We start from the raw sequence: 17438 nt of genomic DNA on the forward strand, positions 1-17438 counted from the left end.
ACATGAATAGATAATATGTCCCAAAACCTCAACTTATGGGTCTTTACCTTGAACTAGAGAAGCTCTTGTACATCTGTGTGCAAGAAGCTCTTGCACATCAAGAGATGGGTACAAGAATGTTCATAATAACCTCATTTATAATAGCAGAGAACTGGGAACAGCCTAAAAGTCATTTACAGGAGTAAAATGCATTTTGAAACAGAATGAGTTAAGGTTGCATGCAGTACTCAGAAACATGTTGCTGAGGAGAAAGACGACTTTGCAGAATACCAGCCACCAGTCTGAGTCCATAAATTTCAAATTCAGGAACATACAACCGTATCGTTTAGGGCTTCTAAAATATAAAAGAAGAAAGAAAAGCAAGTGGTTGTATAAGTGGGTTAGTGATTCTCTCCCAGGGAGGAAGAAAGGGGATTGAGGTCCCACATGTAAAGCTCAGTTGATTACTTGTGGGGAGTTCAGGTTGCAGATAGGCTGCCTAATTGCTCGCAGTTAGCAGTTACATTAGTCTGTATAGATCCCTGTTAATCTTGTCTTACAAAATATACAGATATGTCCAGTCCAGTTCAGTCGCTCAGTCGTGTCTGACTCTTTGCGACCCCGTGAACCACAGCACACCAGGCCTCCCTGTCCATCACTAACTCCCAAAGTCCACCCACACCCATGTCCATCAAGTTGGTGATGCCATCCAGCCATCTCATCCTCTGTCATCCCCTTCTCCTCCTGCCCTCAATCTTTACCATCATCAGGGTCTTTTCCAGTGAGTCACCTCTTCGCATCAGGTGGCCAAAGTATTGGAGTTTCAGCTTCAACATCAGTCCTTCCAATGAACACCCAGGACTGATCTCCTTTAGGATGGACCAGTTAGATCTCCTAGCAGTCCAAGGCACTCGCAAGAGTCTTCTCCAACACCACAGTTCAAAAGCATCAATTCTGCGGCGCTCAGCTTTCTTTATAGTCCAACTCTCACATCCATACATTACCACTGGAAAAACCATAGCCTTGACTAGACGGACCTTTGTTGGCAAAGTAATGTCTCTGCTTTTTATTATGCTGTCTTGGTTGATCATAACTTTCCTTCCAAGGAGTAAGCATCTTTTAATTTCATGGCTGCAGTCACCATCTGCAGTGATTCTGGAGCTCAGAAAAAATAAAGTCAGCCACTGTTTCCCCATCTATCTGCCATGAAGTGAGGGGACCAGATGCCATGATCTTAGTTTTCTGAATGTTGAGCTTTAAGCCAACTTTTTCACTCTCCACTTTCACTTCTATCAAGAGGCTCTTTAGTTCTTTTTCACTTTCTGCCATAAGGGTGGTGTCATCTGCATATCTGAGGTTATTGATATTTCTCCCGACAATCTTGATTCCAGCTTGTGCTTCCTCCACCCCAGCGTTTCTCATGATGTACTCTGCATATAAGTTAAATAAGCAGAGTGACAATATACAGCCTTGACGTACTCCTTTTCCTATTTGGAACCAGTCTGTTGTTCCATGTCCATTCTAACTGTTGCTTCCTGACCTGCATACAGGTTTCTCAAGAGGCAGGTCAGGTGGTCTGGTATTCCCATCTCTTTCAGAATTTTCCACAGTTTATTGTGATCCACACAGTCAAAGGTTTTGGCATAGTCAATGAAGCAGAAATAGATGTTTTTCTGGTACTCTCTTGCTTTTTCGATGATCCAGCAAATGTTGGCAATTTGATCTCTGGCTCCTCTGCCTTTTCTAAAACCAGCTTGAACATCTGGAAGTTCACGGTTCACGTATTGCTGAAGCCTGGCTTAGAGAATTTTAAGCATTACTTTACTAGCACGTGAGATGAGTGCAATTTTGTGGGAGTTTGAGCATTCTTTGGCATTGCCTTTCTTTGGGATTTGAATGAAAACTGACCTTTTCCAGTCCTGTGGCCACTGCTGAGTTTTCCATATTTGCTGGCATATTGAGTGCAGCACTTTCACAGCATCATCTTTCAGGATTTGAAATAGCTCAACTGGAATTCCATCACCTCCACCAGATTTGTTTGTAGTGATGCTTCCTAAGGCCCACTTGACTTCACATTCCAGGATGTCTGGCTCTAGGTGAGTGATCACACCATCGTGATTGTCTGGGATGTGAAGAACTTTTTTGTACAATTCTTCTGTGTATTCTTGCCACCTCTTCTTAATATCTTCTGCTTCTGTTAGGTCCCTACCATTTCTGTCCTTTATTGAGCCCATCTTTGCATGAAATGTTCCCTTGGTATCTCCAATTTTCTTGAAAAAAAACCTCTATAGTCTTTCCCATTCTATTGTTTTCCTCTATTTCTTTGCACTGATCGCTGAGGAGGGCTTTCTTATCTCTCCTTGCTATTCTTTGGAACTCTGCATTCAAATGGGTATATCTTTCCTTTTCTCCTTTGCTTTTCGCTTCCCGTCTTTTCACAGCTATTTGTATGGCCTCCTCAGACAGCCATTTTGCTTTTTTGCATTTCTTTTTCTTGGGGATGGTCTTGATTCTTGTCTCCTGTACAATGTCACAAACCTCCATCCATAGTTCATCAATCATTCTATCAGATCTAGGCCTTTGAATTTATTTCTCACTTCCATTGTATAGTCATAAGGGATTTGATTTAGGTCATACCTGAATGGTCTAGTGGTTTTCCTCACTTTCTTCAGTTTCAGTCTGAATTTGGCAATAAGGAGTTCATGATCTGATCCATAGTCAGCTCCTGGTCTTGTTTTTGCTGACTATATAGAGCTTCTCCATCTCTGGCTGCAAAGAATATAAACAGTCTGATTTCTATGTTGGCCATCTGGTGATGTCCATGTGTAGAGTCTTCTCTTGTGTTGTTGGAAGAGGGTGTTGAGGGTGTTTGCTATGACCAGTGCATTGTCTTGGCAGAACTCTATTAGCCTTTGCCCTGCTTCATTCTGTACTCCAAAACCAAATATGCCTGTTACTCCAGGTGTTTCTTGACTTCCTACTTTTGCATTCCAGTCCCCTATAATGAAAAGGACATCTTTTTTGGGTGTTAGTTCTAGAAGGTCTTGTAGGTCTTCATAGAACTGTTCAACTTCAGCTTCTTTGGTGTTACTGGTTGGAGCATAGACTTGAATTACTGTGATATTGAATGGTTTGCCTTGGAAACGAACAGAGATCATTCTGTCGTTTTTGAGATTGCATCCAAGTACTGCATTTCAGACTCTCTTGTTGACTATGAGGGCTACTCCATTTCTTCTAAGGGATTCCTGCCCACAGTAGTAGATATAATGGTCATCTGAGTTAAATTCACCCATTCCAGTCCATCTTAGTTCACTGATTCCTAGAATGTCGATGTTCACTCTTGTCATCTCCTGTTTGACCACTTCCAATTTTCCCTGATTCATGGACCTAACATTCCAGGTTCCTATGCAATATTGCTCTTTACAGCGTCGAATCTTGCTTCTATCACCAGTCCCATTCACAACTGGGTGTTGTTTTGCTCCATCCCTTCATTCTTTCTGGAGTTATTTCTCCACTGATCTCCAGTAGCATAGTGTGCACCTTTCAGTAGTGTTTGTTTATATGGCATGCCAACGGAGCATCCTTTGGCCAAGCTTCTCCATTTGTTTGTTAAATGGTTTCTTGGGCACTTACCCAGCCTTCTAAGCAGGCTCTCAGAAAGGGTGTTATTAAGTTTCTGCTAATTGCGAGCATCTTTCTGGTTACTAGAAGGCCCCCTCCCAGTCACCAGGCACATTTAAAATCAGCCTTCTCTTTTCATTGTTAATGGAGATCTCCATTTTTGTAGAATTTCACCTTCAATTTGAAACCTTTGTAAGAAGGGGTTGTTTCCATTGTGCTTCTGTCTTCTCTGTGCTGTGATTAACCTGCTTGTTCTCCTTCTAACTGAAGAGAAATCTTGTCTTGAGGTTTCAATATACTACTTTGTCTTAATATGCTATTTTGGACTTGCAATCTTGAACTTCCCAGGTACCTTGAAACATCCTAGATTCTATTTCTAGCACCTGTCAACTTGCCATATGACTTTAGGCAAACCACCTAACCTCTGACCCCCTTATTTCATGTTAACTAAATAAATCTTTTTGTGTGAAAAGCAGTGACTTAAAGCTTCTTACAATACTCAGAAACATCTCAAGGGAAAAGAAGACACATTGCAGGGTACCATCTAACAGAGAGTCTGTAGACACGACACCAGAGACCTGACTCCTGTACATTCCTGTGAGTCTTCTGCCAGTACCGCTCTAACCCCAACCCTCAGTGCATGTACTAAATTATTGTGACTTGGATAAACTGTTACAACCTATAACAACTATCCTCATTTTGTGCTTTGAAAGCTTTGTTTTTTTGCTGAATTTCTTCCTTATAACTGCTTTTTCCCCTGTTCACCTTCATGTAACTGGAGATCTTAGTAGAATAAGTTTAAGGACGTAAAAGAGGATTTTTACACTGAATGTTATAATTAACCACTTTCTCCTAAAAGACACTTTGAAATATTCCTTTCTTACTGTGTTTGACAACATACATACTTCTCTCTTACCTCATCTACATATCTCTAAGCTGTTTGTAACTAAAACCCAAATATATTTTGGCAAAGGCAGGCTGCTAAGTTTTACTGAACCTCAGCTGTAATTACAAATAATAACTTTATAAGATTAGGTAATCTTTTAAAAAAAATCTTAAACTTTGAAAAAGCATAATTCCAGTATAAAGGGCGAGCTGATAGCTGTAACCACTTATTTCTGGAGAATTTCTAGCTGCTTTTAGATCTGGATTGGCATCATAGGCTAATTGTTGACATATATTATTTCCTCAGAAACCCTTAAGTGGATTTAGGTTTTATGAAACCAACATATCTTAAGAACCTGAGGGGTTTATCCTTGTAAGGTTATCCCTTTCTTCCTTTGCTGCCCGAAATGCTTAACTGTAGTTTACAGAGTAAGGGCCAGGTGATAAAAATACTTCCATTTTATCATGAGGGATATGCTTGGGGACCTGTCGGGATTGCTCATCTGAATATTCAGCATGGTTCTTAGCACTCTTTTCTTTCTTCTTTGCCTGTTTGTTCTTCATCAAACATGTAAGGATGAACTCTTCTCCCCGATATTAGACTGTCAGGGCCTGAGCCGCTGTACTCATCAGTAATTTGAAGAGGCCCAGATGATTGTGTAAGGCCGAGCTTTCCCTCCTTGGCACTGCTTTGCATGTTAAAGCTCTGTCTATCACTCACGAGGACCATTTTGATTCTAACACAGCGGGTGACTGCCACAAGGGTAGCAAAATGATAACCTAGGTGTGTCAGTGAGTAATAATGAGTCAACATGAGTCCTTCCTGCAGCATCATCTTCAGGACTGTGCTTCTCATCTGTCATTTTTTTGTTCTCAGTTGAAATAATTACATTAGCTTTCAGAAGATCTTTTGTGTGTTGGTTCTGTTAATGATGTAAATGATTGGATTTTTTGTGCATTGGGTTAGGAAGGAAGGGTAATTGGTGACTTTAGCTCTAATATAAGCTATAGAATAGGTTCTCAGACAGCAAGACCAGTTAGTTACCTCTGTTTTTCTTTTCTTTGACATTTAATGGGTAGGGACTAGATAATTTAGCATTAACGTGTCAGATTTGTACCCGTGCATATACTGTAGATAACAAGGAAACAGAATTTCTGAACATTACAGTGACACAAATGCTTATATTTAAGTGTTTTTAAATTAAGTTACACATTTTCATTAAGGAAACAGTAACAAAAATTTAAATTACTTATAATCCATTAAGAAAACTATTAATTTTTTAGTGATTATGCTTCCTGACCTTTTTTCTTTGTGCATAGAATAATAGTAACAGGAATTGAATCTACTTTGTGCTCACAGTAGCCCCAGTGAAGTACATTTGTAGGTACTTTTATTCCCCATTTTGCTAGGAAGAAACTGAGGCCTAGAGAGAATAAGTGGTTTGCCCCCGGCCACATCACATGGCTAGAAAATGATAGAGCACTGGGATTTAACACAGCTGGTTCCACAGCCTGTTTTATTTTTTTCTTTTTGCCCTTTAACTGTCATTTTAGCAGGTTAGCTTTTGCCTGCATATTGTGCTTTTTAAAAAAAGATTACAGTAAATATTGGTGTTTCTGATGTACAGTTCGTTACATTTGGTATCACTTTTTAAAGGTAACTTTAATACGAGCTTATAATCTACTTGTTTCACTTATCTTTCATTTTCAAATATATTTCTCTTGCACAATTTTAGTTGCTGTCAAATAGCCAGCTAACACTTATTATTTGTTGTAAGTCTTTGACATGATTTAACTAATTTTATCTTACAAACAATTCTCTGAGGTAGTTACTGTTATCCCTGTTTTTATAGATGAGGAAACTAAGGCACAGACAGGTTACATAATTTGTCCCAGGTCACATGCTAGTAAGTGGCAGAGCTAGTGTTAAGATGCAGGCAGGCTGTCTAGAGTCTGTATTCCTAAGTATTATGTGATAGTGCATAGCCTCCCATTGTATGGATGAGCTGTAATTTATATAACCAACCCCTTAATTTTAGATGTTGAGGTTGTTTCCAGTTCTTTGTGATCTTATACAGTGTTTTGTACTTAAGTCTGGTTTGCATCTCTGTTTTCTTATAATAAATCCTCACAAATGGAATTGCTAGGTCAAAGGATATGTACATTTTTCAGGGCAATATTGCCCTTTAGAAAGATTTATTTAAGTTTTACTCTCATCACCACGAAATGAGAGTGACCACGTTCCCTATACTAGTGCAGTGATCATTTAAAAAAAATATATTTACAGACCATTTACACGGTTGTTGAACTGCTTATTTTTCAATTTTGCCATTTTCTGTAGGTATAGGTTGAAATTTTAGCATTTGAAAGCAATCTCACTAATTGTATTACCAACCTCAGGCTGAGAAAGGTCCTGTGAGCTGTGTGCTACAAAGGTACACAGAAGCTTCTGCTTAGAATGTTCCCTCTAACCGTTATTGGTCTCTGTAAAGTGAACAGGTTGATTCTCCACCCATGAAACTTGGTATTGTTACTCCATAATGAGTCTGCAGTAAAAGTTTTTCATGACCTCAGCAGATGGAAATCCTGTTAAAAATTGAAGTTATGTGCCCTGTCTTAAATGTTAGTGAATTCACAGGGAAGGCTTTCTGCCAGTGACTAATGAAAAATGTCATGGAAACATGACATTCTCATTTTGGCATTTAAGTATTAAAACTTAATATCTCAACAACATCCTTTTGAAACTTTGGCATAGATTATAGCACTATTGAAATGAAATAATGTGGTTAAATACCAGCCATTTTTATTATTTCTTATCTCTGCAAGTGGAGGAATCCAGATCATCGGTGGCCCACTTTGTATGTGTAGTATAAATCCCTTTTTCTCTCCCCATCGTGTTGATTGAGATAACATTACTACTGACATGGGTATGGAGCCGTAACTAAGAAAGGACCTGTTAAGGCAGGCAAAGGAGGTTCACATTATGGTATGTTGCTCCTCAGGATGATATGATAAAAATGTGTATGCAGAGACAGTCTGGGAATAGAAAATAAATGGACATTGTTTTTGTTTCTAGGTAGCAGTACTGCCTGCATCGTGGTGCTGGACAGAACTAGCCACCGCTTACACACAGCAAACCTGGGTGACTCAGGCTTTCTGGTTGTCAGGGGTGGGGAAGTTGTGCACCGATCAGATGAGCAGCAGCATTACTTCAACACTCCATTCCAGCTCTCCATCGCACCCCCCGAAGCCGAGGGAGTTGTCTTGAGTGACAGGTAATCTCCCCTCTCTCACCAACAGGTTCCCTCCCACTCCCCTTAAGTAGGCTCTTGGAGATGGGCATTTTCCATTCTCACGTGAGAAGAGAAGACACATTGAAGACCTTTTAGTCTGACATCGAAAGATATTCTGCTTGAACTTGATTTCCAGCCAAGATGAATTCTGATAAACACCTAGTAATTTGACCTGACTGTGAAAATACTATTTCAGGCTTATAGAATATCAGTTTTTCATACCAAGACCACATGGTCCATACAGTTGTATTTGTTAAGTAGTGCTGGAGAAATGAGTCATTGTTCATGTGTGCCGTGCCTTATACAAGATTTTGCATATGTTATTAGGGAAGAATGCAAACAGACATCTGCTTTATTTATCAGAATAACTTCCTGATTCTCAGAGCTGCCTATAATATGCATCAAGTGGAACTTGGCAGTCCTTGCAGAACTTGTCTGGCAAAGTTAACTTGCAGGAAATGGACTTAAAGGTGGTCTTGGGAATGTTCTCTGGTGCTCTTGAGATGTGTGCTTTTTTTTCTTCCCAACACCTTCTCAGTTCATTTTAAACTGTCAAGACCTTTCCAGGACAATCAATAGTTTTTTGAATCAACTTCTATAGTTTATCTTTTCTCAGATCAGCGTACAGAGTAATACTAAGACAGTCTCAGATTTCACTGCCTTTAACAAGCTTATAGGGTTTGACACAAACATTGTTGGCAATTCATAAATGTGGTAAAATGGGTAATGATCCTGTTGTAAAAGTACAGATTGTCTCTGTAAAAGTACAGATTTACCTGTTGTAAAAATACAGATTGTCTCTACTTAATAGTTCTTATTAGGCCAAATCTTAGGTCCAAACTAAGGTAAAATGATGAGTACTGCCATCTTTTAACTAGAAGGAGCATGTTATATAAGTGCTCCATATTACCCATCTAAAGTCTATTGGTGACTCCTACAGAGAAGAAAGCATTTTTTTTTTACTTTCAGAGTAAGGCAGATTACCATAATTGTAAGAAAATTTGATTATAGGCCCTTCTTCAGTTGGCTGTAATACCACATCGATATTAGTCACATTGGAGTGAAGCAAACTCAGAACCCAAGACCTTGGTAAATGTCAAGTTCAGCTAACAGTTTTTGGAAAAACGGTGTTTTTAATTTTCCTTTATTTGATCCTTGTTGTTTTGACTTCCCAGTGCTAGAGTGGCCCTGCGGTACCTCACAAGCTATCTTTGGGACAGTTTGGTCAGGGCAGCACTTGGCCTGTCCTGCCAGTGAGGTGGAGGTTGCTTCCCCTGGAGCCCAGAGACAGTTTGCTAGCATGTGATTGCAGCTCGTGTTTCAGTGCAGTCAAAAGTTTCCAGCAGCACAGTATGTTCAATCAAAATGGGCAAAACTGCAGCTGGCGGAACACCAAGCTCATGGGTGGGAGTGTTGGGAGATGAGGACAAACTGTCCAATGGCAGCAAGTCTCTCACAAGCAGCATAGCAAAAGACACTCCTGGGGAAAGAAAAACCTCAGCATAAAATAGAGCTTCAGTGCCAACCTGGTCATTAATCTAAACTTCTAGAGTCTGATTCATTTCCAAAGACTGAGCAAATGTGAAATGTCTTGTATTGTTTCTCTTTATTCCATGGAAGAAATCGACCTGGTTTCTACCAATTTACAGTCTGTTTTAGTGCGTGTCTTTTTTTTTTTCTCTTGGCTGCTTATTATCTCCTTTGTTATCAGTCTCTCTTATCTATAAAATATGATTTTAACCTTAACCTACAAATTTCCTTTAATAGCTGTTTTGACAACAGCTATTATTGTTGTTAAAACAACTATGTTATTGTATAAATGTATAATGAAAGTTAGTTTGTTCCTTGTCAGAAGCCCGTTACAGAACTTTTAGGTATGGTGCTGCTTTCCTCAGTCAACAGAAGACAAACTAGAAATTTTCTTAGTGTAAATCCCCAGCAGGCATGGGTAGTCTGTTTGTTTTTATGTTTTCCCTTTACAAATTTTATAACACATCACTTAAACAATTTAGGCTTTTTGTGTTTTGTTTTTGTTTTGTTTTTTTTTGGTGAGGCTTAAGGTGTTTTGGTTCTGCCCCTCCATTCTGGGTCAGTGTATGAATTTTTTCCTGGCTCTTGTTCCCTAATTACACGTTAAGGCAGATTATCAGATATCTCACCTTTCCCTCACCTTGGAGGCCTGGAAGTGGTAGAGCTGGCCTTTCAAAATGGCTGAGAACCAGTCTCCAAGGGGGCCATGAACTCTTTGAATATATTATCTTCTCTTTTTCTCCCCACCTGGGCTTCTGTTTTCTTCAGGTAAGTCTCCCCTCTATCTTTTTAAAAAAGTTTTACACAGATGTAATGAAAAATCTACCACCTGTCCTCAGAGGCAGCCAGTTATGTTTCTTTGAATCCTTCCAGATTTATTCTTTGCATGTAGAAGCACCTACATATATACATCTTTCTTTCTCACACACACAGTACTTTGTTCTTTTCATTAACAATATTGAGTCTTTACCCAAATTGGAGGGTTAGTTACTGTGATTCTTCATTCATTAACTATTTCTTGGAGACGTATTGTGTGCCAGGAGCCCTTATAAATAAGTAACCTGTGCATGATGAGAACTTAGTAAGCTCTGAGAGACACAGTCTTTACTCTGCCAGGGTAAGGGTGATTTATTAATACTGATTTGGTATTACTAGTAATATACCAGTAATTACTAGTATTATAGTAAGAAATACCATTGTAGATATTTCACATGAATTAATTCTTAACAGGACTTGCATGTGCTCCTCCATAGTGCTCAGTTATTCCACTAGAACACAGCCTCCAAATTCAAGCCTGCAGGGAAACTGATGAGTGGAAAGTGAGTAAGAGAGGGTGGAATTTGGCGCTAAAGAATTACGAAACAAAGACTCATTTCCACTAGGATTCTAGAGGCATTTTAGTGTCTGACTCAGAAAAGAATCCTTCCGCCTTTTAAAGCACATGTGACTAATCATCAAACTCAGTTTTACTTGATAATTTTTGTTAATCTTTTGAAAGATTTATATCAGAGTTTTCACTTAATTTTTTTCAAGGTTAGGAATTTCAGAATAGTGGTTTTTATTATTGACTGCTACTATAAATTAGTTTTCCTTAAAGCCTCATTATATTGTAGCATCGTCCCCGTTGGAAACTTTTAACAATATCTCTAAAGGGCTTTGCTAACTTTGCCCCTACCCTGTCCTTGTCACAGCCCAGATGCCGCTGATAGCACATCTTTTGATGTCCAGTTAGGAGACATTATCCTGACAGCGACAGATGGACTCTTTGACAACATGCCTGACTATATGATCCTTCAGGAGCTAAAAAAGTTAAAGGTAATTAACTCAAAGGTGGGCCTTTAGAAACAGTGACCCTCCCTGGGCAGCTGAGTTTTTTTATTAATTCAATTGCATAAGCTCTTTTTGTAGTTTTGGAAAGGACTATTTTGTGAATTTAGGAAAATGAAAATGGTTCTGATCTTGTTCTGAACAATTGTAGACAGAAGTATTCACAATTGGAAAACCTGAGGAAAAAAGAGGCTTCTCATCCAAGCCTTTCTTTAGTAGGGTGGTAAAGATAGGAAAAACCCTGACAGGAGATTTCTTGTTTATGTTTTTAATTGTGTTTTAATGGTATTTAATGATGTTGGTTGCTGGTTATCTTTCATTTTTTAGTCTCGTAACAAACCCAGCAGATGTTGAGGCTGGGAAAGATAGGAAATCATCATACCAGAGCCAGCCAAGGCAGCAGCCAAAGGTAGCAGGCAGCTAGGGGCTTGATGTGATCTGAGCTATCACCAGTAACAAAACAGTTCAGACTTGGCCCATACAGTGAGTGGAAGAAAGTGAAAGCCAGTCTGCATATTCTCCTGGCTTTGTAAAGTACTGACTTGGGGGGGTTGATCTTTTCTCATGTTTTTACTACTAACCAGTATGACGTTGAGTTTTCTAAACTTTCTTAGCAATGTTTTTCTCACCTGTAAAGTAGGGGTGGGGTGGTTCAAAGACCCTGTTTTGTAGGGCTGTGGTGAGGATGAACCAAGACCATGCACTAGAAATCCTTAACACCATGCTTTGTCTGTGGAGCTTAGGAAAGATCAGGTGCTGACACTTGCTGGCACTGTGCCATGTATGTAACAGAATGAGAGGCAGAAATGACACATTCCCTGACCTTATGGGGCTTACATTCTAGTGGAGGAAGACAGAGAATACAGAAAAAGAAAGAATCGAAATAGTGTTGTTGCTAAATAAAAAGAAGAAAAATAAAGCATGGAGAAGAAATAGAGAATAGAGAGGGCTTTTCAGTGGGGCAACTGGCAGCATTTACTTGGAGAGCAAGCACACTGCGCTTGGCCAGGGGTGCGTTCCCAAGCAGGGAGACTTCTGAGGTCATCCTAAAATGCTATCAAAATCCGCCCCTTCAATCCCATCCCATTTTACCAAGAATGCCTTAAGAATTTCAAATGGGGGGGGGCGGGGCGGGGCGGGAAGATATGAAAATTCAAACTTCAGGACCCAAGGCCGTCCTCACAGAGAACTTTCTCATTGACATCCTATGCAGGCAGCACTGGTGATCGCGTTCATTTTAGTTGAGGTATTATGTTTCAGTGTCTTCTCTAACTGGAATAAAACTTAAATGGTGGAAACTATGATTAGATGAATATTACTGCCTTAAAAAGTGATGTTTACTTGTGTGTAGAAATCATGTGAGGCATTTTGGTAAAAATATCTCCTTCATATTTTCGTATTAGAATTCAAATTATGAGAGTATACAACAGACGGCAAGAAGCATTGCTGAGCAAGCTCATGAGCTGGCCTATGACCCAAATTATATGTCACCTTTTGCACAGTTTGCATGTGACAACGGATTGAATGTGAGAGGTAAGCATTCTTTGGGAAGTTCATAAGGACTAATTGGGGACATAGGGGATGGGAACATTCTGGGCTGTGTGTGAGGCCAGCTGCTGCACTGGGGTGAGACTGCTGAGGGGTCCTCTCCAGCTGTGAGCCTGTGGCTTTGAACAAGGTCAGCAGGCCCGAAGCCTGGAGGACAGCAAGTGCACATGTTCCCGACAGAGGTGCCCTTCACTTCACTGGCTGCAGAGGCAGGTGGAACCTGAAGCCCTTTATTGCCACCAATGCTCTGCTTGGACCCGAGCCCAGAAAACCTCCAAGCTCTGCCTGGAGGGCCTGGACATTCCTAATGGTTTAAACATTCTGCCCTTCACAAGTCTGACATTTCATTTCTTCCTTCCTCTGGCTTTGTGGGACTCATTCACAGTATTTGCCTACCAAATTGCTACAGCAAGTTTTTTGTGTTTTATTAATTTTTATTAATTTTAATTAATTGCTTTACAGTGTTGTGTTAGTTTCTGTCGTACGGCAAAGTGAATCAGCCATATGTCCCCTTTTTTGGATTTCCTTCCTATTTAGGTCACCACAGAGCACTGAGTAGAGTCCCCTGTGTGATGCAGTGGTTCTCATTAGTTATCTGTTTTATGCATAGCAGTGTATATATGTCAATCCCAGTCTCCCAGTTCATCCCGCCTGCCTCTGTGGGATGTTTTGAAAAGGGAAGACTGTCCTTGCCTAGAGTCTTCCTATCTACTGAGCAATGTGTAACTTTGGGAGCAGGCCAGTAGCTCAGCTTTGAGCTTGGATAACATGTTGGTGCTAGCATATCAGCACTTGTAGAGTTGGTCAGTTTCTTGCAGGTATAATACTATGACACGTAAAGCATTTCTTAGCTGTCTGGGAAATATTAAATAGAAAAAAAGCATGCAGTACTTGGACGCAATCTCAAAAACGACCGAATGATCTCTGTTCGTTTCCAAGGCAAACCGTTCAGTATTACGGTAATTCAAGTCTATGCCCCGACCAGTAACACCGAAGAAGCTGAAGTTGAACAGTTCTATGAAGACCTACAAGACCTTCTAGAACTAACACCCAAAAAAGATGTCCTTTTCATTATGGGGGACTGGAATGCAAAAGTAGGAAGTCAAGAAACACCTGGAGTAACAGGCATATTTGGCTTTGGAGTACAGAATGAAGCAGGGCAAAGGCTAATAGAGTTCTGCCAAGACAATGCACTGGTCATAGCAAACACCCTCTTCCAATAACACAAGAGAAGACTCTACACATGGACATCACCAGATGGCCAACATAGAAATCAGACTGATTATATTCTTTGCAGCCAAAGATGGAGAAGCTCTATACAGTCAGCAAAAACAAGACCGGGAGCTGACTGTGGATCAGATCATGAACTCCGTATTGCCAAATTCAGACTGAAATTGAAGAAAGTGGAGAAAACTACCAGATCATTCAGGTATGACCTAAATCAAATCCCTTATGACTATACAATGGAAGTGAGAAATAGATTTAAAGGACTAGATCTGATAGAATGATTGATGAACTATGGATGGAGGTTTGTGACATTGTACAGGAGACAGGAATCAAGATAATCCCCAAGAAAAAGAAATGCAAAAAAGCAAAATGGCTGTCTGAGGAGGCTGTACAAATAAATAGCTGTGAAAAGACGGAAAGCGAAAAGCAAAGGAGAAAAGGAAAGATATACCCATTTGAATGCAGAGTTCCAAAGAATAGCAAGGAGAGATAAGAAAGCCCTCCTCAGCGATCAGTGCAAAGATATAGAGGAAAACAATAGAATGGGAAAGACTAGAGATCTTTTCAAGAAGATTAGAGATACCAAGGGAACATTTCATGCAAAGATGGGCTCAATAAAGGACAGAAATGGTAGGGACCTAAGAGAAGCAGAAGATATTAAGAAGAGGTGGCAAGAATACACAGAAGAATTGTACAAAAAAGTTCTTCACACACACAAAAAAAAGTTCTTCACGACCCAGACAATCACGATGGTGTGATTACTCACCTAGACCCAGACATCCTGGAATGTGAAGTCAAGTGGGCCTTAGGAAGCATCACTACGAACAAAGCTAGTGGAGGTGATGGAATTCCAGTTGAGCTATTTCAAATCCTGAAAGATGATGCTGTGAAAGTGCTGCACTCAATATGCCAGCAAATCTGGAAAACTCAGCAGTGGCCACAGGACTGGAAGAGGTCAGTTTTCATTCAAATCCCAAAGAAAGGCAATGCCAAAGAATGCTCAAACTACTGCACAATTTCACTCATTTCACATGCTAGTAAAGTAATGCTTAAAATTCTCCAAGCCAGGCTTCAGCAATACGTGAACCGTGAACTTCCAGATGTTCAAGCTGGTTTTAGAAAAGGCAGAGGAGCCAGAGATCAAATTGCCAACATTTGCTGGATCATCGAAAAAGCAAGAGAGTACCAGAAAAACATCTATTTCTGCTTCATTGACTATGCCAAAACCTTTGACTGTGTGGATCACAATAAACTGTGGAAAATTCTGAAAGAGATGGGAATACCAGACCACCTGACCTGCCTCTTGAGAAACCTGTATGCAGGTCAGGAGCAACAGTTAGAACTGGACATGGAACAACAGACTGGTTCCAAATAGGAAAAGGAGTACGTCAAGGCTGTATATTGTCACTCTGCTTATTTAACTTATATGCAGAGTACATCATGAGAAATGCTGGGCTGGAGGAAGCACAAGCTGGAATCAAGATTGCTGGGAGAAATATCAATAACCTCAGATATGCAGATGACACCATCCTTATGGCAGAAAGTGAAAAAGAACTAAAGAGCCTCTTGATGAAAGTGAAAGAGGAGAGTGAAAAAGTTGGCTTAAAGCTCAACATTCAGAAAACTAAGATCATGGCATCTGGTCCCCTCACTTCATGGCAGATAGATGGGGAAACGGTGGAAACAGTGGCTGACTTTATTTTTTGGGGCTCCAACATCACTGCAGATGGTGACTGCAGCCATGAAATTAAAAGACACTTACTCCTTGGAAGGAAAGTTATGGTCAACCCAGACAGCATAATAAAAAGCAGAGACATTACTTTGCCAACAAAGGTCCGTCTAGTCAAGGCTATGGTTTTTCCAGTGGTCATGTATGGATGTGAGAGTTGGACTATAAAGAAAGCTGAGTGCCAAAGAATTGATGCTTTTGAACTGTGGTGTTGGAGAAGACTCTTGAGAGTCTCTTGGACTGCAAGGAGATCCAACCAGTCCATCCTGAAGGAGATCAGTCCTGGGTGTTTGTTGGAAGGACTGATGTTGAAGCTGAAACTCCAATACTTTGGCCACCTGATGCGAAGAGCTGACTCATTTGAAAAGATCCTGATGCTGGGAAAGATTGAGGGCAGGAGGAGAAGGGGACGACAGAGGATGAGATGGCTGGATGGCATCGCCGACTCGATGGACATGGTGTGGGTGGACTCAGGGAGCTGGTGATGGATAGGGAGTCCTGGCGTGCTGCAGTTCATGGCTTTGCAGAGTCGGACACGACTGAGCGACTAAACTGAACTGATAGCTGTTTGCCAGATTAGACTACAAGACTATCAACTAGTTTCAAAACACTGGGTATGTCTGTCCAAATTAGGATTTCGCGGGGTGGAACACAGAACTTTCTTGTCAGACAGAATAAATCTTAGCAACATTTTGTCTTTATTGTGATTTCTATAAACAGAGGATGTTGTGGTGGCCATTTTAACAAAGCTCCTATTGTAAAGGAGCAGAGAGGTTTTTAAGTTTCAGTTAAATTAGAAGTAATTTCTTGGTGTGTTTTAACTATTTATCAATTTTTTTCCCCTTTTTTTCTACTAGAGTATATTGACAAACCTAACCTGCCTGAAATGCCAGTATTTGTATTTGTCTCCTAGTACTTAAGTATTTTGGCTTACAGTTTTTTCTTGATTTTTCCTCTTAAAATGTATGAATACATTTTCATTTTCATTGTAGGTGGAAAGCCAGATGACATCACCGTCCTTCTCTCAATAGTGGCTGAGTATACAGATTGACTCACCTAGGTGTCAACTCCTGCCTCCCCTTTCATCATCCCAAATTCTCCCCTGCTGTGTGTGCTGATCCTGCTGGCAGGACCACGTTTCTTTGCCACTGATCTCAATGGCCAGTGATGTAAACCTTTTGCCTGTCTTTTTGAGATCCTTGTTGAGAACCACTACTGTCATTCTACTGCTCATATCTGCCAGCAACATTTGAAGAAAATCAAGATCTGAAGATTGGCCTTCACATTGTCCTTTCCATGATGGGATGGATGTTTTCGAAGCCAAAATGACTATTACTTTTTGAAAACGGTTGAAGTATTGAAAATGAGTAATATTGGTAAAGTGAATTCAGAATTACAGTGTGTAAAAGGGATTTTAAAAGTCTTGACACAAATTGTGTTACGATACATCTACTAGAAACATACTCATCAAATGATGCGTTACACGTGAACTATACAGTCTGTTAGGATTGAGTGTGGCTTTATGTTTTCATTATAAACTCCTATTTTTCAGGGGCTTATAATTTTGCTCTAAAAAATTGCTCTGGATTATAAAATCTTGATCCTGGGAGCCTTTTTTTTTTTTTGCAGGTTGAAAGAAAAATTCAGTTTAGTTCTATGGATGCAAATGTTTCATGGTTTTTAACAGGTTGATTGTGCTCCTGTGATGAAAGTTTCAGCAGTTTAGTGCATATCACAGGCTGGTGGCTTATCTGCAGGAGGGGTTGGGGAGACTCCTTACCAGAATTTTTAAATGGAAT

General features: G+C 40.1%; 1 protein-coding gene across 1 annotated transcript in view; it reads left to right on the plus strand.

The window, feature by feature from the left end:
- Positions 1–17051, plus strand: part of PPTC7 (protein phosphatase targeting COQ7) — a 41032-nt gene extending 23981 nt beyond the window's left edge. Inside the window, exons 3-6 of the mRNA XM_081539954.1 lie at positions 7562–7760; positions 11000–11123; positions 12539–12668; positions 16632–17051. Of these exons, the coding sequence (XP_081396080.1) occupies positions 7562–7760; positions 11000–11123; positions 12539–12668; positions 16632–16690 (512 nt within the window). The 3' untranslated portion in view covers positions 16691–17051. The remainder of the gene's footprint in view (positions 1–7561; positions 7761–10999; positions 11124–12538; positions 12669–16631) is intronic.
- The last annotated feature ends 387 nt before the right edge of the window (positions 17052–17438 follow it).

The sequence above is a fragment of the Giraffa tippelskirchi genome, chromosome 11, assembly GCF_054371585.1.
Source record: "Giraffa tippelskirchi isolate mGirTip1 chromosome 11, T2T-mGirTip1v1.2.pri, whole genome shotgun sequence".
Taxonomy (NCBI): domain Eukaryota; kingdom Metazoa; phylum Chordata; class Mammalia; order Artiodactyla; family Giraffidae; genus Giraffa; species Giraffa tippelskirchi.